General features: G+C 36.7%; 2 protein-coding genes across 2 annotated transcripts; one reads left to right on the forward strand and one right to left on the reverse strand.

The window, feature by feature from the left end:
* Positions 1-3,431: 3,431 nt before the first annotated feature.
* Positions 3,432-7,086, reverse strand: LOC133302059 (uncharacterized). Its single transcript, XM_061501783.1, has 2 exons — positions 5,059-7,086; positions 3,432-4,040 (listed from the first exon to the last, which is right to left on the reverse strand). Exons 1-2 carry the CDS (start codon positions 7,084-7,086, stop codon positions 3,432-3,434), a joined length of 2,637 nt encoding a protein of 878 aa, XP_061357767.1.
* A 7,665-nt stretch (positions 7,087-14,751) lies between these two features.
* Positions 14,752-18,070, forward strand: LOC133302058 (uncharacterized). The gene is made up of 4 exons (XM_061501782.1): positions 14,752-14,838; positions 17,159-17,266; positions 17,352-17,476; positions 17,590-18,070. The coding sequence occupies exons 2-4, from the start codon at positions 17,185-17,187 to the stop codon at positions 17,821-17,823; spliced, it is 441 nt and encodes a 146-aa protein (XP_061357766.1). The 5' UTR covers positions 14,752-14,838; positions 17,159-17,184; the 3' UTR covers positions 17,824-18,070.
* Positions 18,071-21,786: the final 3,716 nt, after the last annotated feature.

Below are 21,786 nucleotides of genomic sequence, written 5' to 3' on the forward strand. Positions count from 1 at the left end.
TCTGTTCTTTTAGAGAGAGAGAGAGACACAGCAAAAAAAATTTATTTAAATTTTAAATTAAAATAAATCACCCACTTTCTCTCTCTCTCATGATTTCTATTTTTCTGTGTCTATCTCTCTCGTAAAATGACATAATTTATATCATTTAAAATGACAAACATCGAACCCTTGAAAAGTTTAATAATTTAATAATTGTGCAGGAATATTGCAATGAAGAGCTCAGTTATATCCTTGACTCTAACATAACTACATAACTAGCCTTGCATTTTTTTTTAGCTTGGAATGCGAGGGTTATCACCACTTGCCCCAAAGTGACTCTCTTAGGCGTCGGACATGTGACCTCATCGGCCACAGGAGTCTGACCCTTTGAGCTCAATCCACTTACCAAATGAGTTACACCTTTGGGTTAGCCTTGTGTTTTTTTCTTTTTGATTTGATGGAATTAAATCATTTTGAATAAAAAAAAAGAGAAAAGAAAATTTGAAAAGAAGAGCACTGTGAATTGATCGGTTTCTTTTGTTTTTTTCTTTAAATTTGGTCAAGTATAGTTTGTTTAGGTAAAAATAAACTTGAGTGTAAAATTTCTAAAAATTAAGAAGTCAAAGAATAAAACAAATTTGAAAGGAAAAGAAGAGCTAGGATATTCTAACTACCTATTTTTTCTACTACCACTTCACTACCACTCTAATCACCATTTGATTAAAGGAAAAGTTGAATGAAGAGAGAGAAAAAAAAAACTTTTGAATCCAATGGTGATTAAAGTGGTAGTAGAAAAAATAGGTAGTAGGAATATCCTACCTCGGAAAAGAATACTAGCATAAGTTTACGTTCCTCCTTATATTTTGTTTAGGATCCTGCTTACATTGTTTAGGTGTTCTTTTTATTTATGAAATTACAAAATAATAATAAAAGTAATAATAATAAAATAAAATAAAATAAAAACACAAAGAAACGAAAAATAATTTATAGTCTGTTTATTACGCTTTGCTTGTTTGTCTTCGTGATATATTTTTGCCAGTGTGATCAAATATTTTCAAAATATAAATGAACAATGAAATTTTTTCAATCCACGCAGTGATTTACACATTGATTGTATAATTATTCATCCTCAAGTGTTGTAAATATTATATAAGTACACGTATAGCTATATTATTTTATATCCTGTGCAATATGGAATCATTTTTTAAATAAAATATTTTCTCTCAAGATTCCGAAATAAAGTTATCTATCCAATATATATTTTCTAAAATATCTACGCAACGATGTGTAACATTCATTATATGGCTCGCTATTCTTAAGTGTTGTGTCTTTCGTAAGGGTACATGTATAGCTGTGTTATCTTATACCCCTGCAATATAGATTCATTTTCTAAATAAAATATTCTCTTCCATGATTTCAAAAAAAAATCAAAATTATCTTTCTAATGGATTTATTCTGAAATATCCTAGAAACAATTTACAACGTTGATTGTATGGTTCACCATCCTCAAGTGTTGTAACCTTAATAAGAATTTACATGTAGCCGTGTTGCCTTTAAATTTTGAGCAACGATGGATTCTTTTTTTTCAATAATTAATGATCTTTCTAAGAGTTAATTTCAAAAATTAAAATTAAAATTAAACAACAAACAAATATTTTTTTACAGAACGACGTAGCTTTGAGTTTTCTATTACACCGAGGGAGAGGTTGGAGCGAGACCCTTCCTGTCAAGCATAAAAATAAATTTTCTTTAATCAATTTTTTTTAATTCTTTAGGATGAATTAAATATTTAAAATTTTATCAATAATTGCACAATTAATGTAACAGGGTTCGTTGTATCAGTGTAAAAGCAAGGAGAAGATAGGGTTGAGAGAGAGACAAGAGAGAGAGATTGTTGAATTTTCTGTTATCCTTTTCTTGGCCTCATAGGCTATTTGTAATACAACTAATGGATATGTGGACTGAAAGTCTAAACGGTGGTAATTAAAGACAATATTACAATAAAAGAGTGCCTCCTATTGGGCTATCTGGCATTCTCAGCCCAAAATAAAATCATTCAAGTGGGATGGTTTGTTAGTCACTCTTCCGCTTCTGGTTGACATGGGTTGTGGGTCTTCTTTCTTCATTAAACCCGTTACATCACTCCGCCCTCCCACAACAGACTTGTCCTCAAGGCTGAGTTTTGGAGCAAACGTGGGCTGCTGTGAAGGAACTAACATAGCGTGTGGCCCAACAGTGGGGCTAAAGGGTGGCAACGATTGAGTAGCTGGTAGTGGAGGATAGGCGGAGCACACTTTGGACGGTGGAGCTGCTTTGTTTGAAACCAATGCAATCTGATGCGTTGGATTTTGAGAGTCGTTGGCTGCCAGCTGTGATCCACTATGAACAGATGGTGAGGATTGCATCGACATAGGGGCTTGTATCTTAGCCGTTGAATGTGGGAACTGGGGACTTGACGAGGAGCAGGCTTTGTCAGCTAAAAGTGGGGTTGCGTGAAGCTTAGGGTCATAGTGTTCATTTTCAAAGCTTGTAGTGTCTCCCTCTGATTTCTTTGTTTCCCCTGTTACGACTGCGCTCTCTCCATGGTTGCGCGTCTGGTTCTGTGTTTCCTTTCGCTCTGAGTGGCCAAGGTTAGAGTTCCGCCCATATTCGTCCCCTTTGTTGTGAGGAAGGTCTGTCACAGATAACTCTGATTCGTCTTCCCATGTCGATTCCTCTGGTGGTAGATCTGACCATTGGACTAAAATATGAGGAACTAAGACACCTCTCCTCCAAATATTCCTAGACCCAACGATAGCCAAAGGTGTGTGCTTAAGAGGGTTTTCCGCTGTTGTGGGTGGGAAAGCATGGATCTTGAAGGGTTGAGTTGATCGGAATGGCCGGAGTAAGGACACGTGAAACACTGGGTGGATCCGTGCTGTTGAAGGTAGTTGAAGGCGATACGCCACCGAGCCCACTCGTTCTTCTACTACGAACGGGCCGTAGTACCTCAAGGCCAATTTCTGTGATGACCTGCGACTCACGGACAGTTGCCTGTACGGCTGTAGACGGACGAGTACCAGATCCCCTACGGTAAAGTTCCAAACTTTTCTTTTTTTATCCGCTTGAGCTTTCATCACTTGTTGGGATCGGACCAAATTTTCTTTTAATGTTTGCATGAGAGACATTATGTCGCTGAGGGTGGAATCAACAGCTTCATTAGCGGAAGATCCGAGACAGTAGGCCAACAGGTTCGGTGGGGTTCTTCCGAACATAGCTTGGTATGGTGTGATCCCTGTTGACGAGTGAAAGGACGTGTTGTAATGGTCATCTGCCAAGCTGAGAAATTTGGACCAGGACGAAGGGTGACTGTGTGAAAAAGCTCGGAGGTAATTTTCTAAGCACCTATTAACTCTCTCTGTTTGGCCATTTGACTGTGGGTGATAACTGGAACTAAAATGGAGTTTTGTGCCTTACAGCTTGAACAGTGAGCGCCAAAAATCGCTGAGGAAGATTGGGTCACGGTCAGACACGATGGACTCCGGCAAACCATGGAGCTTGCCCACAAAATCCCAAATCAACTGAGCGACTTTGGACGCGGAGTAATGTGTGGGTAGGGGAATGAAATGAGCTGCCTTTGAAAACCGATCAACAACGACCATGACAGCCGTGAACCCAGCCGACATAGGCAAGTGTGTGATAAAGTCCATGCTCAGGTGAGCCCATAATGTCTCTGGTATTTGTAATGGTTGGAGTAGTCCAAAAGGGGAGTGGTTGGGCGGTTTCAATTTCTGACAAATTTCACATTGCTGTATGTAATTTTTGATGTCCTTGCGTATCCCCTTCCAAGTGAAATTTCTAGTGATTCTTTGCAGGGTAGCTTGGATCCCTGAGTGTCCACCTTGAACCGACGCATGGTACTCATGAAGTATGATAGCAATCAGTGAGGATTGTGCTGGAATATAGATGCGATGACGATGGAAGAGCAACCCATTGCGGAGTCTCCAGTCAGGCATAGAATTAGGAGCTTTCTGAATTTCTTGTAAAAGGACAGTAGTGTAGGGATATTTTTTGTACTCGGACTGTAAAACATTTGTATGATTCAGTACTGGGCCAGACATGGCCATGCACTGGGAGGTTGATGGTGGACTTCCCCCGTAGGTATTCGTGAGAGACCGTCGGCCACTGTGTTGGTCTTTCCGGTCTTGTAAACAATGGTATAATTGAAGCCCAACAATTTTGACAAAAATTGTTGTTGCTCAGGGGTTTGTATGACTTGACCCATTAAGTTGTGCAAGATTCTATGATCAGTGCAGATCGTAAATGGGGATCCAATGAGATACTGACGCCATTTACTGATGGCTGATGTAATTGCAAACATTTCGCATACGTAAATCGACTGTCGTTGCATTGCCGGAGAGAGCTTGCGGCTGTAAAAGGCTATAGGTTTTTCACTCTGTAATAGTACGGCACCTATGCCAACCCCGGAAGCATCGATTTCAACGACTAACGGCTGCGAAAAGTCCGGTAACACCAGAATGGGAGCAGTGATAAGGCAGTTTTTAAGCTCACGGAAGGCTCTGTCAGCTTCAGGCGTCCAACTAAAACCCGTTCAGGATAATAAATCAGTGAGGGGACTTGCAATATAGGCGTATTTCTGGATAAATTTTTTGTAATACCCTGAAATGCCCAAAAAAGCTCGCACATGTGTGGTGTTAGAGGGAATGGGCCAATCAACAATGGCCTGTAATTTGTCTGGATCAGAGGCAACTCCGTCTCCTTTGATTATATGGCCCAAATAAGGAATTTCCCTACGGCCGAAGGAACACTTTTCTTGTTTTGCAAATAAGGAGTGAGTCCGTAAGGTGCTTAAAACCGCCAACAAATGTTCGATGTGTTGAGCTGGGGAGGAGCTGTAAATTAGAATGTCATAAAAAAAATGACTACAAATCTCCGTAAGTATGCTGCGAAGATGGTATTCATGGTGGCCTGAAATGTAGATGGGGCGTTAGATAAACCAAATGGCATTACAAGAAATTCAAAGTGACCATGGTGTGTGCGAAATGTTGTTTTGTGCACATCATCCGAGTGCATTCTGACCTGATGGTAACTGGAGCGTAAGTCCAACTTGGAAAAAATAGTGGCTCCATGTAACTCATCTAACAGCTCATCTATGGTGGGGATGGGGAACTTGTCTTGCACCGTGATTGCATTAAGAGCTCGGTAGTCCACACAGAAACGCCACGTGCCATCTTTCTTTTTAACTAGTAGTACTGGTGAACTGAAGGCAGAGCGGCTGTTCTGAATCACCCCCGTTTTCAGCATATCAGTCACAAACTTCTCAATCTCATTCTTTTGACAATGAGGATAGCGATAAGGACGAACTTGCACAGGCTTGGAATTGGGCAGTAAGTGTATGTGATGATTATACTCTCTGTCGGGTGGAAGAGAGGTTGGTTCTAAAAACACATCAGCAAATTCATGGAGTAGCTGACTTAAGCCTGGGATAGCGTCATTCAGCCCACTATTGCCTACGTGTTCCACTGATTGAGTAGTGAAGCACATCAAACAGGATGATACGGAGTTATGAACCATGAGCTTATGTAGTTGGGAGGAGCTTATGTGGCTAGGGTGGGTGTTTACTGCCCCTTGGAGTAAAACCTGTGTATTGTTGTGAACAAAGGACATTGTTAGTGCAGCATAGTCTGTAACAATTGGTCCCAATGTGGATAACCATTGCACCCCCATTACAATATCAGCCCCCTTTAAGTCAATAACATAAACGTCAATGGTGAACACGTGAGATTGAATATTAACAGGGATAGAATTACAAGAAGCAGAACATAATAATGCATCTCCATTTCCAACCCTAACCTTAAAAGGGGAGATAACATGTAAAGTTAGATGAAAATGAGAAGCCATACGAGAAGTGATAAAGTTATGAGTACTACCTCCATCAATCAACAGTTGGACTGGTTGGCCATAAATTGTACCTTGCAACCTGAAGGAATTAGAGGATTGGTGACCAAATAACGCATTAAAACTAATTTCATGCGGAACCTCTTGGGAAGGTGGTTCAACCTCTTCAACAGTATGGGCAAGCGTGTGGTCTGGTGGTATATCAGGTGGTTCATCATCAGTTCCTTCCAGGTACAATAGAGTGGCTCTGCCTTTGCATTTGTGACCTCGCACAAAAATCTCATCACAATTATAGCATAAATTCTTGTCACGGCGAACTTGCATTTCTGCTGGTGACAATCGTTTAATGGGTATGGGTGGTAAGGATGGGTTGGGTTTAAAATAATTGGAAGGGGAAACGATAGTAATTGGTGGAGCTGCTATGGGTTGTGGGGACTGAGTAGTACGTGGGACCCATGGTTTAGCTACACGAGCTTCGGCAAATTGATCTTCATAAATTTTTGCAAAAGAAAATGCAGAGGTCATGTCAATAGGTCGATGAACCAAGACTGCTCGACGGAGCTGTGGTTTCAGGCCCGCGATGAAGAGGCTCTTACGCATTACAGGGGTCAGATCTGTCACCCTGCGTGCTATCAACTCAAATGCCGTTTGAAACTCAATCACAGATCCGAATTGTTGCAGTTTGGCCAGAGATCCCAATGGATCTTCAAATTCTGATGGTCCAAAGCGTTGATTAATAGCCAGGACGAAGGATTGCCAATCAGGTAGCTGGCCGTTAGCAAACTGTGCTTCAAACCAACAAGCAGCTGGCATATCCAAATTAAAGCAAACTAGATCGAGTCGGTCCATTTCAGGAATCTGATGGTAACGAAAATACCTGTCTACGGCAAAAAGCCAGGGGCCTGGATCTCCAGATCCAAAGCGGGGAAAATCTATTTTCATGGATCGAGCTGGTGGTTGTGGTCGTGAGGGTGAAGCACCCAGAATGCCAGGTTGTGGGTTTGCGGTCAGCGTAGTCATTTGGAGCTGCATATTTTGGAGTAACCCGAACACCTCTTGAAGTTGTCGGTTGAATTCATCTAACCGGTGCGCGTGTAACCGCTCAGACGTTTCTAGACGGTGGTCAATGGATCTTTCCAGAGTGGATAATTGTTGTTCATGAGCAGTGACTTGATTTATGAGGTCCCTGAGTCTGGTATTTTCAGCCATTAGACAATGAAAGCACCAAATGTAACAGGGTTTGTTGTATCAGTGTAAAAGCAAGGAGAAGATAGGGTTGAGAGAGACAAGAGAGAGAGATTGCTGAATTTTCTGTTATCCTTTTCTTGGCCTCATAGGCTATTTGTAATACAACTAATGGATATGTGGACTGAAAGTCTAAACGGTGGTAATTAAAGACAATATTACAATAAAAGAGTGCCTCCTATTGGGCTATCTGGCATTCTCAGCCCAAAATAAAATCATTCAAGTGGGATGGTTTGTTAGTCACTCTTACGCTTCTGGTTGACATGGGTTGTGGGTCTTCTTTCTTCATTAAACCCGTTACAATTAATATAAGGTAATCATTTTTTAAAACGGACGACGTAGGGAGCTAACACCCTCCCTACCAATAATTGACTCTGAATCAATTTATGTTTTCAAAGACCAATTTTCTTTAATAAAAGGGATTTTTCCTAATATTTTTCCAAATAAACTTTGGTGACGACTCTATTATTTTTAATCTTTTAATTTTTCGCTATGACATCGTGATCTGGTTGCTGCAAAGAGAAAATTTTATTATTTTTCTTTTATAAAAAAAATGTAAACCAAGTGTAAAAATAACATTCATGATTAGGAAAAAAAATCATTAATATCTAAATTTATCTCAATTGTTCTTGTCTTTTTATCATTTCTTTTTCTATGAATATATCAGCCGGTTCTTATACCAGTTCTGTGCCACTAAGAAGCAATGAGTGTACTATATTACCCGAAATTTTCACCAAGGATAATAAAAAAAATGAAAACATCAGAAATAGAAGGAATTCTTATACAAAAGTACATAACTAGAAAATAGTTTCACCTAAATTATATGACGAAAAAAAAATAAGCACGGGCAGTTAAATTTGGACAAAGCTACTAAAAAAATTATAGTGAGAAAGAAAATTAGAGTATATTGCTTTAAAGTGAGGAATTCTACAAAAAGAAAATTATAAAGTGAGAAGGCGAGCAGTGACTAAAAACAGTTGTAATTAGAGATAAGCTAAATAATAATGAAGAATATTTAAGGTGAACTTGTAACTATATAGTTAGAGGTGTAAATGAACTGTGACAAGCCAAACTTTAACTTAAATAGATTAGGTCTGTATAAATTATTTCAAGTCTGACTTGACTTGTTAATATGAAACAAGCAAAATTATACGCTTTACTTGACTTATTTTTAAAAAATTACAAGGTTTGGCTTAACCTAGTAAGCCTTTTAAAATTAACATATTACACTTTATAAATTATAGGTTACAATTAACTTATGCAATTGTTGAACACACTCAAAATATTAACAATTTAACTATGTTGTTAAAAGTACAAAACAATAAATAGAATTGAATTGTATTTTATCGATTTTTAATTATAAAATTAAATTTTAAATAAATTAAAAGTTTATATATGCACGCGTACATAAACATGCATGTGTATAATATTGAGCACAAAAGTATTTATTGAAAGAATAAACAACCATGATATTTAAACACAAAAGAAGCAACTACCAAACAAATGAAAGCCAACCAAATTAGACTAATAAAAAGAATTTTCCAATACAAAATAATTAAATAAAGAAAGAAAAACAAATAAAAAAATCACACTCAAAAACACATGCCCAACAAATAAGAACAATATATGTAGATGCATACAACACCCATAAGTCAATCAATATATTACTTTTAATGAAAGTTTTGAAAAGAGACAATTTTGTCAATGAGACAAAAAATAATAAAATGTGCAAAAAATAAGGATTTACTATCAGCTGTAAAAGTCATAAGAGTCGATGGTGAGCAATTGATGTTAAAAAAATAAGAAAGGAGTAGAAGAATAGTGAAATTTGGTGGAGGAGAGGAGAGCGATAGCGATGAAAGAGTTTAGAAGTTAAAAAAATGTGTTTGTTTTATCAAAAAAAAAAATTGTGTTTGCTAGTTGAGAAGAGAGAATATTGTGAAAAAAAAAAAGAAATTATAAAATTTTATTTTATTAAAAAATAACAAAATAAATAGCATGATATTATTTTGTTGAATAACAAAATTATAAGATTGGAAGGGGTTGTTCCTTCAGCGTGTAGTAATAAGTTTCTCTTCCAATTTCCTTTGATTTTCAATATATATATTTGCTTTTTAATAAAATAAACATGTCTGGGTATTAGTATAATAACCCTAAATTGTAAATTATCTAATTGCATTGGATTAATTATTTAATCATGCATAATGTACAGTAATTAAGTGAGAGGCTTAATCAAATTAGATTATATGTTAATCATGCACTTGTGGATAAATTAAATGGAATACTTAGTTAAATCGATGTGGAGTGTTGTTTACGAAGAGAGCTCACTTTTAAAATGGTCAAGTGGGAGTAAGTGGGAAATTAAGCTTTTATGCAAAAGGTCCCTATGAGCCACTCCTCGCTGGAGAGCTCGCTAAAGTGAGCTATTCAACGAGCGTTATAATTGCTCGTTGGTGTAGTACACTAAAGCGAGGAGCCAAGCAAGGAGTGAGAAAATTTTAAAACACCCACTTAAGTCACTCTTTCTCCTCACCAAACACTCACTATTCTCGACCACTGAAGGCAACACCATTAATGGGCAGATTTGAGCTCCCAAAACCTAAGTTCCTTGTTGCTTGATGAAATCAAAAACGGTTGGAAGCAAAGTTGCTTAGAAATCTTGAGTGAACATAACCCTAAACCAATAATCCATTCTAAAGCCTTGTGTAGTGAGAAATCCCTTGGAGAAAGTGGAGTTTTTGAGTTGTCCAAAGAGCTTGGGGTGGTGCGTTGTCTCATTAGGAGTTGGAAGACATTCCTTCAGCCATTATGGACCTATTTATGGTAAGAATCCTTGACCTCTTTGTGTTTTATGTAAAAATACAAAGATAGGGTTTTGTTGGAATGTGGGTTGATTGGGTATACTGGAGTATGATTGAGGCTTAGTGTATGTTGGGAGATATGCTAAGGATGAGATTTAATTGGTGAAAATATGTTTAGAAAATCATTTGAGTCACCTATCACATTTTTGAAATTATGCATGCCTATTTGTTGATGTTGCTTGTGTCTCAGGTAATGCAAATGGGTTGTATTGATTGTGTCCATGGTGTTTCTAGGATTGAGACTTGTGGAGCATCATTAATCGATCAAGCATTGGAGGAGCCAATGGAGCTTGATTTTGAGACTTGAATGATTTCAAGCCTAGGTAAGTTCATGACCTCCATGGATTGGGTGTGAATTATCTAGTGTGTTTATGAATAGGTGTATGTTCACTAGCTTGGAATTTAACTTGATTGTTTGTTAGCAACTGTTGCAAGTTCACCTTGTGATTAGGTGTGAATTGTGAATAAACCTTTGGTGTGGAATTTTGATGCTTGGAGCAAGCATTTGGTGGAAAGCTTTTACAAGTAAGCTTTCGAACCTTGGGATTTATCCATTGACTGTTCCACCAAACACGTGTGGGTTTTGGTTTATATGGCTGTGCAATAGATTGAATATAATGCATGTTGTGTGATGCTTGTTATATGGTGTAAGAGGGATTCTTACACGTGTATGTGACAAGACCGTTCTTGCGTAATTCATGCGATATGTTGCACAGTTGCATAATTCATACATTGTTCTCTGGCCTTAGGATTATTTTATCTTAAGTGTCCTGTTTAAGGTATGATTACCCCGAGGGATGGCTAGGACACTGTTGTTTGTTTTCTATAAACGATGCGAGGCACTAGCAAGAATATTGGACAGTTAGTTACACACTTTGCATGCATACATACATTCATGATTATGCTATTTATTGCTTGTTGTCTGAAGTAAACTTTGAGGTGGAGAAGTCCTCCAAGGACCCCTAGTTTACTGAGATATTTATCTCACCCCGCATTTTGGGGACCTTTTTCAGGTACAAATGATGTTGAAGCATCTATTGGTAGGAGGCCACAATAGATTGCATGATTACGATATATTTTGAGATATCCTATGTATATGTTAGATGAACATGTATATGACTTACATTTTCTAGCTCATTGATATAACATGATTTATTTTGGTGGACTTAGCCTATGATCACTCTCCTTTGATATCTGATGGGACGTAAATTCGTTCTCATCTAAGCCCATTTTGATGGCAAAATACCATACGTTCCCTCATCTGATGAGCAACTTCAGCATGAAAATCACGTGTTTTACACATTTGTGACAAAAACACAGTGGGGGAACGGATGGTAACGTATTCCTTTAAAATATATTAAAAGGGGAACAGACTAAGACGCATTTAATGCACCTGCTCCATTCATTTAATGCTTCTGTACACTTTGCAGGTAACGTAGAGTTAAAGACTTCTAAAAAGCAAGGCGGTGCACCAACTGAGCAGCTGGAAACGTGAAGAGCAGAGAATCAAGAGTTCTCATTGGCTGAAAACAGAAGCAAAACATAGGAAGGCTTGCAAACAACGGCTAATCATCACCAAATCATGTTCTATTCAGCAATTCACGCAAGCTTCACACTCTGCTGCCACAGTCCCGTCCCCTCATTCAAGCAACTAGCTCCAAGAGAATTACAGTCTTGCCATTCCTCTTCCAGCTATAAATAGGACCTCCCTCACACAAAAACATCATCGAATCCTGGAGGGTTTGCAGTCCTAAAGGAAGAGATCACTTAGTAGTAGTTAGTAACTTAGTTTAATTTTCAGTTGTAACTATAGTTAAGCGACAACTCCTCTTCCTTTCTCTGTAAACAACCATCAAGACTCCTCACGAGCAAATACCCATCTTTCTCCATTTTCTGTTTCTTTTTGTAAACTGTCTTTTAAATTAATATAAGTGTTTTTCTCTTCGTTCCAATCGTTATCTCTTGACTGAATCTCGGGTCTATGTGATCTCAGTTGAGAATAATTATGTTTAAACTATCAGCCATGAGCTGAACTATCTGTGGAACGGGTAAACTGTAAAACTCTTAAAGAACTGTTTTCAAAACTCTTGACCGAAGCTTTTTGTATTTCTTTGGCTAAGTAAGCTATATTCATTGTGCGCCAATGGAAATTGGGTACATACTGAGAAAGAAACTTCCATAAGGAAGGGATTTCAGACAGCTTAGCCATTGGGGGAAGGTAGATGTCATGGCAAAAAAGCTACTGGTCACCTTAGGAATAAGGGGCCAACTCGTCCATTTTAAGGTTCTGAACTAAGTACCTGTTGGAGTCAAGGGAGCCATAGGAATATGGAAACTTGTGAGCCATCTAGACTATGAGCTGAGGAATCAGAGTTGGCAGGAAAAGAAACTGGGACAAAGCCAAAAGGTACTAAGTCTTGAGCAGAGAAAACAGCCCCTTTAAGAGTGAAGCAGTGAATCCGTTCCTTCTGTTAAACTATTTTAACCACCACCCTGTTGTCTCTTGATTATAATTATTTCTGTTTTAGTAATCTTATTTTATTTTATTTAGTACTTATAAAAACTCCAATGATTGTTATCTCACCTTCTTCTAAACAGGAAGGATCACATACATAACGCAGCGAGCAACAGTTTGCCATCAGGTTGAACCTACTATTCCTGAGGAACGTTGTCAAGACAGTAGGGAACGTTTGACCAGACAGTTCATTTACTAACTTTTCTTCTCATTTTCACTCTTTATAAACAGTGATAAAACAATAATTAGCACTCTATCCTCGTGGGAACGATAATTTGGGTATTAATACTCCCTTTATTACTTGATGCGTGCACTTGCACACTTGGGTTGGATCTGAGGGACGAATCTGTGTTCTGCAAGAACAGAAGAAAGTCCCCTATCAGAACTTATATTTTCCCACCATCAGCAAACCACCCAACAATATCCTCATGTGGTTGGATGGAGCCAAAGACCTTGATCATAGTTATTTTGAGTAGCTAAGTTCCAATATATGTAATTGAGCCATTTGACGCACTTGGACATTATGTAATCATGGACTACATGCATATATGATGGAAGGTCATAGATGCCTATTGTGCATGTTTTGAAGTCCATTACATATGTACCTTGCTTTTACTTTGTTGGCAATGTATATGAATTAGGTATGATTGTCAAAGAAACAATAAGGTTAAGTTAATGATACATAACTTGTAAACCAGGTAAAGACAAGAAAGTGTAATGAATTGGTGCAAATTGTTGAGAATGTAAGAGCACCCTAGTTTGTTGGGCTATGGGTTGCCATTCCATATCTATCAAGTACACAAGTGGTGTGCCAATTGTATAAGGAATGGGCCATAAAATAAAAAGGATATGTTCAAATTCTGGCTCTGCTCGCTGGAACGCTTGCTTCAACGAGGAGGCCAACGAGCTAATTAAAAACAAGACAAAAGCTGAGCTGAGGTAGGGAACTGCTCGCTGAAGCGAGCAGTTGAGCTAGCAAGCTCGTTGTTGCCATCGCTTCAGTGAGTTGAGTGCGAGGAAACAAAGCATCTGGACAGTAGCTACTACTTGGGGAATTAATTTGCTCGCTTCAGTGAGCTGGAGCAAAGTGCTCACTGAGGAGTTCGCTTCAGCAAAGAGCTCAACAAGCTACCCAGTTTACTGAAAAATGAAAATATTATTGTGGGGAGTGTGGGAACCCCATAGTAGTGTCTAACAAGACTAGTACAATATATTTAAGCTCGAATTAATTATTCTGCAATGTAACTGTATTGCAATTATAGTTTTGGTTTAATTTGAATATGGTAATTATTGTCATTAAAATATGCAACGTTTAAAAAGAAAAAGTTTAGCCACAATTTAATTGTATGCTTAATATCATACATAATAATAATGCAAGAAAAAGTTTAGCCACAATTTAATTGTACGCTTACTATCATACATAATAATAATGCACTGGTATGTAACATGGTGTTACAATTGGAATGTATTTTTTGTTAAATACCATGCTAAAAGGAATAACATAAGCACATACTAACTTGGCAAAATGGATTGAATCTAACCAATAAACTTGTGAACCTATCAAGATGGGGTTGGTAGAGTTGTGTATTTCAACTTACCAATCCATACAATCTGTCTATATATAGGGCACATTAAAACAAGTGGTGGGACATGACAGATCAATTCACATATAATTTTTTTTAAAAATAAATTAGATGTTAAATTATGACTTCGTTGGATTATTAGAGACAAAATATTTTCTTTTAGGACTTTAATATTATTATTTTACTGCTGGATTTGCCAACTCTATAATAAATACCGTGTTAAGAAGAATAAAAAAACAAAAAACTGAACTTAAAAAAAATAAAGTAAAATAAACAAACTGGAAGGTATATTTAGATGGGAGATTGTAGAGGTAAAAAAAGTTTAATAAATCTTTCTGGTAAGGGGAATTTTATAAAATGATTAGTATTTTTCTTGTTGTATGAAATAATGAAATATATCTCCTACACATATATAAAAGTATTTAAAGTTCATATATTTTTTCTTTTTTCTCTTCACATAACTCCTCGTACTTTCATGTGCGTATAATAGATACAATTACTCCTAAAACATTAATTTCTTTTGTAGAATAAGAGAACAGAATATTTTATTTTCATAAACAGTCTAAAAATGTGCCCTTTTCTTTTTTTTTTCGGATTCCAAATTATATGGTTTTAAAAAGAAAAATTAATTAATTTAGTTTCATCAAAATTTTATATTTTAGTTCGACTTCTCTCTTCTTACTGATCTACCTAGCGTGTGGGCCTCTCTCCATCTTAGAGGTGGTGTTCCTCAAGGGTTTGCAAAATTCTCATTCAGGTACGTTGTTCCTCTATCTTATTGAATTTAATTGTTGTTTATTGTTGAATCTATTCTTCAAATTCTTTATCTGCTTTGAATCCTTCCATGTTCTTCATTCGTGTTTCGATTCGTTCAGAACTTCAAATGTCGTTTTTTTTGCTGTTTGCTTCATTAGTAGCTGATTGGTTCCAAATTCATGGTGGTCGAGTTTAACCGAGTTATGGTTCTTTGGTTGATACCATGTTCATTTTCACTGATTGATGATTCTTTAGTTTTCCTTTTCCTGTTAAGTTTTTGGTTGCAAATTTTAAAGGTTGTGTGTGTGTGTGTGTTTTTTTTTTTACTGTCTCTGCCTCAATAGTGAGTTTGCAATTAGAAGAAACTATCTAGAATACAATGACATGAAGCTTTGTGAATTAGATGTAGCATAGGTACTCTAAACACTGCTTGAGATCTCTTGGTCTCTCTCCTTCGAGTCACATATTTCTATGGTCCATCATCTTCTCTAAGTCCCTCACTTTACCGGATCAAAAATTCTATATTTTTCAAAAATATATTATTGTCGTAAAGCTTTTGTATCTTTGTTCTTAATGGTTGTTCCAAAACTTTCTGGGATAACGTCTCTCTCTCTCTCTGTTCATATCTTTTTAATTTTCGCCAGATTTTAGGAGGCAACATAAAATCAAGATTTAAGCAATAGATTGATGGTATGTTATATGCAAGTATAAGATAATTGTTCTTTTGAAGGGAGAAGGTGCATAGGGATAGTATCTTATATGCAAGTATGTAACTGATGTCATTGCAGTTGCATTGACTAGATATAGATGAGTCCAATTGCGTTCTTTTCCTTATCTGAAATTCTTTCAACTAAAATGAGTTGTGTCCAGCTCTGAATTTGTTTGTTATTGAGCAGTTGCTTTTGTTTCTATGCATTATTTAACAAAATGTTAGTATAAGGGTGATACATGAGCCATTGGTTAACTTATGTTTCTGCCTATCTTTGTCCAAGTCTTACCAACTCAGAGTGTTGCAGCCTCTCTTTCATTCCATGAGCCATTGGTTAACTTATCACTTGCCCACCATAACTCATCACGCCAAACCAGTTTGTACACAGCCTGTCAGCCCCTGTGTGGTTTGCACAGCTTGCTAGCTCCTCTGTGTCACACAAAGGTCCTTCTCCAGCCTCGGTTTCTCAATAAGTTCCTCTTCCTCTAGCTTCTGTTTGGCACGCAAATCCTTCTTCAGCCTTTGGTTATGCATGATAGAGTTTTTGTGATTGCTACTTCGAGTTTACTATGACTAAGATAAATAGTGAACGTATTTTAAGTTTTGATTGCCTTGAGTTTTGAGAATCAATTATTTATGTATTCAAATTTGTGAAATTTGTGTATTACTTCTGCTGTCTTTGGCCACTCTCCAATATGCTAGCATTTTTGGAATTAGTTCTATTTTTTTTTTCATCAGTTATTGATAATACAATACTATTAATCTTGAAGTTATTGTGAATTTAGAGTTCTTGAGTTCAGTAACAAAATGACCGATTAATTTTCTATAACTTAATCAAAGTTACCATCTATTCTGTTTTACTGAAACATTGATTTGACTTATTTTACTTTCTAATGGCTATAATAGATTTCTGCTGAATTTATTGTATAACATACTTAAGAATTTAAAGAGATGTATCACCAGGAGTGCTTCTGTGCTTGCAAAACTGGTTTCTAACTTTCTATTTTGGGTGATCAATGTATTGATCTAATAAGGATAAATGTATCATTTCATGTTTATCAGGATGGGGTTGTTTATGCTTTATATTGTATCTTAAACATTGATTTGATTTATTTTACTTGCTAATGGCTTGAATAGATTTCTGCTGAATTTGTTGTATAATATACTTAAGACTTTAAAGAGATGTATCACCAGAAATCGAGGACAATAGGGAGGTGTTCCTGTGCTTGCAACAATTGGTTTCTGTTTTGGGCGATGAATGCATTCATCATAAAATGATAATTCTAGTGTTTCATGTATATCCGGATGGGTTGTTTAAACTTTATATTGTATCTCTATAATTATTTGTTTGCTGGCATTGTTTTAGGCTGCTTTTGTTTAAGGATATACGGGTTCTGCAATGAATTTTTTTTAATGAAGTATCTTGTCTGTATATTAAATATATAAATACCTTGTAATGATCACAAATCAAAAGGACTAACATGACCAGCTTATTAACTTTTGATCTTGCAACAGCTGATTCACTCTATTTTTTGGTAGTTAGCAAACCAGGCATCATTGCTTAGCTTTCTCAGTATTTGAATTTTTTCCAACGCTATTATGTGTATTTCAGGCAGTCTCTGTCTCATAGAAAACAACATGAATTTTGCGGCATCATTGTGCAGAAGATTGAATATCAAGGAACTCGTGACAAATGTTCCCATGTACAGAAGTGCTGGTGGTATTACTACGTAATCGTATATTGACTATTTGTTATAATTTTCAAAAGTAAGCTAGACTAATGACTTTTTGACTCATAATTTCAGATGTTTCTGGAGAAGGATTGAGTCTTGTGTTCAGGCGTTGGGCTACCAAAAAGACAGCTGGGTCCACAAAGAATGGACGGGATTCAAAACCCAAGAACCTTGGAGTGAAGAAATTTGGTGGAGAGGTATGAGTTTTATCCTTTAAGAAAGAATACGAATTTTATGACATGCAATTAGAGGAAGAAAACTGAGTTCTGAACATATTTCATTCACTCATTGCATGACTCTCATTATGCAGAGGGTGATACCTGGAAATATCATTGTTAGACAACGTGGTACTCGTTTTCATCCAGGAAACTATGTTGGATTAGGGAAAGATCATACTTTGTTTGCTTTGAAAGAGGGCTGGGTGAAGTTTGAACGGAACAAGCTGACAGGTCGCAAGTGGGTGCATGTTGAACCCAAGGAAGGTCATGTCCTCCACCCTGTGTATGCAGATGCTTCAGCATCTGAACAAAAAGTTGCTGTCTAAGTCTTACCAGCTTATCTATGATAGAAAATTCTTGTTAGTGGCAAAATTCAGCTTGCTTTCTTGGTTTATGTGAACTTCTAGGTGTTCTACCTCGCCTTAACTTTTATATTTGCTCTTCTTGTTTGGTTATTCAACGTGCTGTTCATTTGCTCTTCTTTTATATTTGTCATGTTATGTCTGATAAGAAGTGCAATTGGTTAGTAGTTAGTTAGCAAATTCTTAACCAATTAGTTAGTTAAAAATAGGTCTTTGAGGGCTAGAATAATTGGTTAGATTGATTGACTTGATAATAAGATCAAGGATACGAGGCTAGAGAACAAGATTCTCTAGATTGACCATTCTTTTCCCTTGATTTTGAATAATATTCTTAATGTTTAAAACTTCTTTGCTAAAATTTGAGGTATCTGTTTCTTTTTAGTCAAAGTTGTTTAGTGCTACTTAATGGGAGGTGGACGATCATAACCACCATTCTATTTTCCAGAGACATCAAATCATAAACGTTAATGGTTAGTGAAAACCCGCATGATAATTCGTAATTGTGTGCTCTCCTGCTTAAAAGTTGTTGAAGTTGTAGATCCTACAAAAAGTCACGTTCAGTTTACACATAAATTTAGTTTGATGGTACATTTTTATTTTATGTTCATGTTAATCCGTTAGGTCTTGAAAAATTTTAGCTTCGTGAAAAACTAGGCTTGTAACATACCATAAAACAATGGAGCTCTGACGATTTTTATTTTAGGTTGTACTGAAGACTTTTGTTTTGTATGTATTGTTCTTCTCAAGATAATTTTCTATTTAAGGTTTATAATTTAAGGCCAAGAATTACAGTACGTCCCGACGTGGGTGTTAATCTTTTTTATTTTATTTTGAACAACTAATGGAAATTAAGAAACAATGGCAGTACACAAATGTGGGCTAGTAACGCCCATAACATCCCTTCTAAGCAAGGAAATACACTCCTCAGGTGCCTTATTTAGCACATGTAAATTCCAATCAGAGAAGGAATACCCAACACTAGTTAACTTGTCAGCAATCATATTGCCTTCTCTGAATGTATGAGTTATCTTTGTCACTCACTGACTTGTCAGCATCTCTCCAATTCTGTTGACCAGGGAAGCAAGAGGATGTTGTATGTCACAACCTTTTTCAATGAGGAGAATAGCAACTAGAGAGTCTCCTTCCATCCATAACCTCCTAATCCCCAGGCCCAGGCCATCTCAATACCACTAAGGAAGCCTCAACAATTCTGCTCTCGTAGAAGATCCCATTCCCAGATTCTAGCAGAAATCCATGATCCAACTTCCTGAAGCATTTCTGATCTCTCCTCCACAATTTGATCTCCTCCCTCCATCACAACTCGATCCATCAACATTAACCTTGCACCACCCTTCTTCTGGGAACTTCCAACAGATAAGGCGCTCTACCTTGATCCTCTTCTGCATCCCAAGCCCACAAAGGATTCTATGCGCTTCGTTCACCTGTGACACAACAGCTTTGGCCCTCCTTATAGTTGAAAGTTGGTGGGGGGACGTGGGTGTTAATCTAGCACTATATATTATGTCATAAATCGTCTAATAAAGTTGTGCCTAATTTGTTATTATGAAACTTCTGTTTCTTCACCTTTGATGACTGAAACATTAAGCTCAATGAAAAGTACCGGAGGTTTGCTCAAAATAATATGAGATGTAGAGATCAAGGCCCCAGTCATTTTAACTGTGCCCATGCAACGTAAACATTAAACAACCGGCTTTTTTGACCTTGGTATTGTCATATTTATAACTCTTTGACCGGAATAATTTCTTAGTCAAACGTATTACATAAATAATGCATAATGACGCGGACCGTGATAAATCCAAGAGATGAAATACACTAGAACGCGGCTCATATTGTACCGCGTCTTTTGCATGGCTTTTTGTGGATGTGACATATTGACATGCGGCTGATGCAGTACTGCGTCTTTTGCATATATTCTTGCAAAGGACGCAGCTGAGAGAGTAACGCATCCCAGTGGGCAATGATTCTGCACTCATTGGCACATGATTGGCCAGAACCACTGCACAGGACGCAGTTGCCTATGTGTCATGTCTTAAAACGTTACCCACAGTGCCGCGTCGTTATGCATTATTTAAGTAATACATTTGACCAAGAAATTATTCCGATCAAATGTTATAAATATGACACTACCAAGGTCAAAAGGCCTAAACAACCAATAATCTCGTCCATTGCCAAAAAAAATTTAGTGAAATATAGAATGCTCTGGACATTTCCTCTATCCTTCAAAATCAAGACCTATTTGATACAAAATGAGATTAAACAAATAATGGTATCTAGCTTCCTAAGACATAGATACACAACAGTCAAGCTCTATCTCTGTAGATCCAATTATAAGGTAACAAACATAGCAATGAATCTCTTGGCAAAAAAAGCCGGCAAGTAGTGTTAGAATTTAGTGCTAGTCCAACCAATGTTATTAAAACCAGCTCGATCATTCACCCAGCCAAGGTATTGGGTCACTGGTTCAACCAGTGGGTCATTGGTTGAATCGCATGACCCGATTATTATATGTAATTTTGTAATTTATATTAAAAAATTATAAACGTACTCAAATATCTAAAGAAAAATAATAAAAATTTCAAATATTTTAATATAAAAATTAATAAATCACACATTATTATTCAATAAAGGATCAAATAAAAATATAATGATCGTGGTACGAGGCTTCAGGTTCAGCAAACGACATTTCTAACTATAAATCTTATCAAAATTTCCTGCATATTGCATAATTAAGATAATATTTGTATTATAGGTATATAACTTATGTAAGTCAATAAGCAAAAAATACTCAAATATGTCCATTATGATTTTATTTTTTTTGGAATTTTTTGTTTTGGATTGGGCCGATTACCGGTTTTCACAAAAATCGGTCTCGTCGCACCAGTTCTGATGCATGGCCGGCCCGTTGCTTCACCCTGACCGATTTATCGGTTCCCAGGTCGATCCAGCCTTGCCGGTGCGGTTGAATTAACATTGACTAAATATCAAGTTGTATTTCAAGTTCTATGAAAATGGCGATTCGGCCGTAGGAGAAGAAGAAGAGAGGAAATAAGGATTTGATCATGTAATTAACATTTAATCACCTTTTTTAACTTTTTGTTATCTAAAAAAATATCTATTTTACAATTTTCCAAACTATCCCTCATGTAATTCCTTTGATAATCAAGACTTAGCCTTTTTACTAAATTCCTTAATAATGTTACATTATATTATTTTTATGTTCCGTGCAACTTTTATATAATTATTTTTTTGTTTTAAAACTTTTATTAATTGTACTTTTTCCCAAGTGACTTTTATTCATTTAATTAAATCTCACATCTAATTAATCCTTCTGATTTATGATTAATTTTTTAATTAATCCATAATTTCATAATCCAAATGTTAGGATTATTATAGTGTCAATGTTGAGCCATGTGAATAGAAGAGAGAGAAAAAAGAGTAAAGACCCAAATGGGTCCATGACAAAAAACGCGGTGCCCAAATCAGTCCCTCACAAAAATAAACTCGTTAGATAGTCTCCAACAAAGTGAAACAGGATCCACGTTAGTCCTTCTGTCAATCCAAAACTCACGGCGTCAATGACGGTGATGATGTGTAACGTTAATGAGAAAGGTCACTGCCACGTTGGAGGGGAAACGACGTCGTCTGAAGAAATTTGCTTCCACGTTGCTGTTCAATTCTCCTTTCCTCTCAATTGAAAAAACAAATTGAACGTTCAGTTCTCCTTCCTTCTCAATTTCATGAAAGGAACATCGTCGTATGCTTTAGGGTTCTTCTTAAACCAGAAAGAAGGGCATTGAATCGAAGATTGAACGTTTAGGGTTTGGGGATTACTGATTTAGGGTTTATCCTTCATTTTGTGCGTTGTTTGAAACTTGGTGTTTAGGAGATGAATATTTCTTCTGGGAG

This window comes from Gastrolobium bilobum, unplaced genomic scaffold (genome assembly GCF_033153095.1).
Source record: "Gastrolobium bilobum isolate Gb01-03AN ecotype WA unplaced genomic scaffold, APGP_CSIRO_Gbil_v1 utg125065, whole genome shotgun sequence".
Lineage (NCBI taxonomy): Eukaryota > Viridiplantae > Streptophyta > Magnoliopsida > Fabales > Fabaceae > Gastrolobium > Gastrolobium bilobum.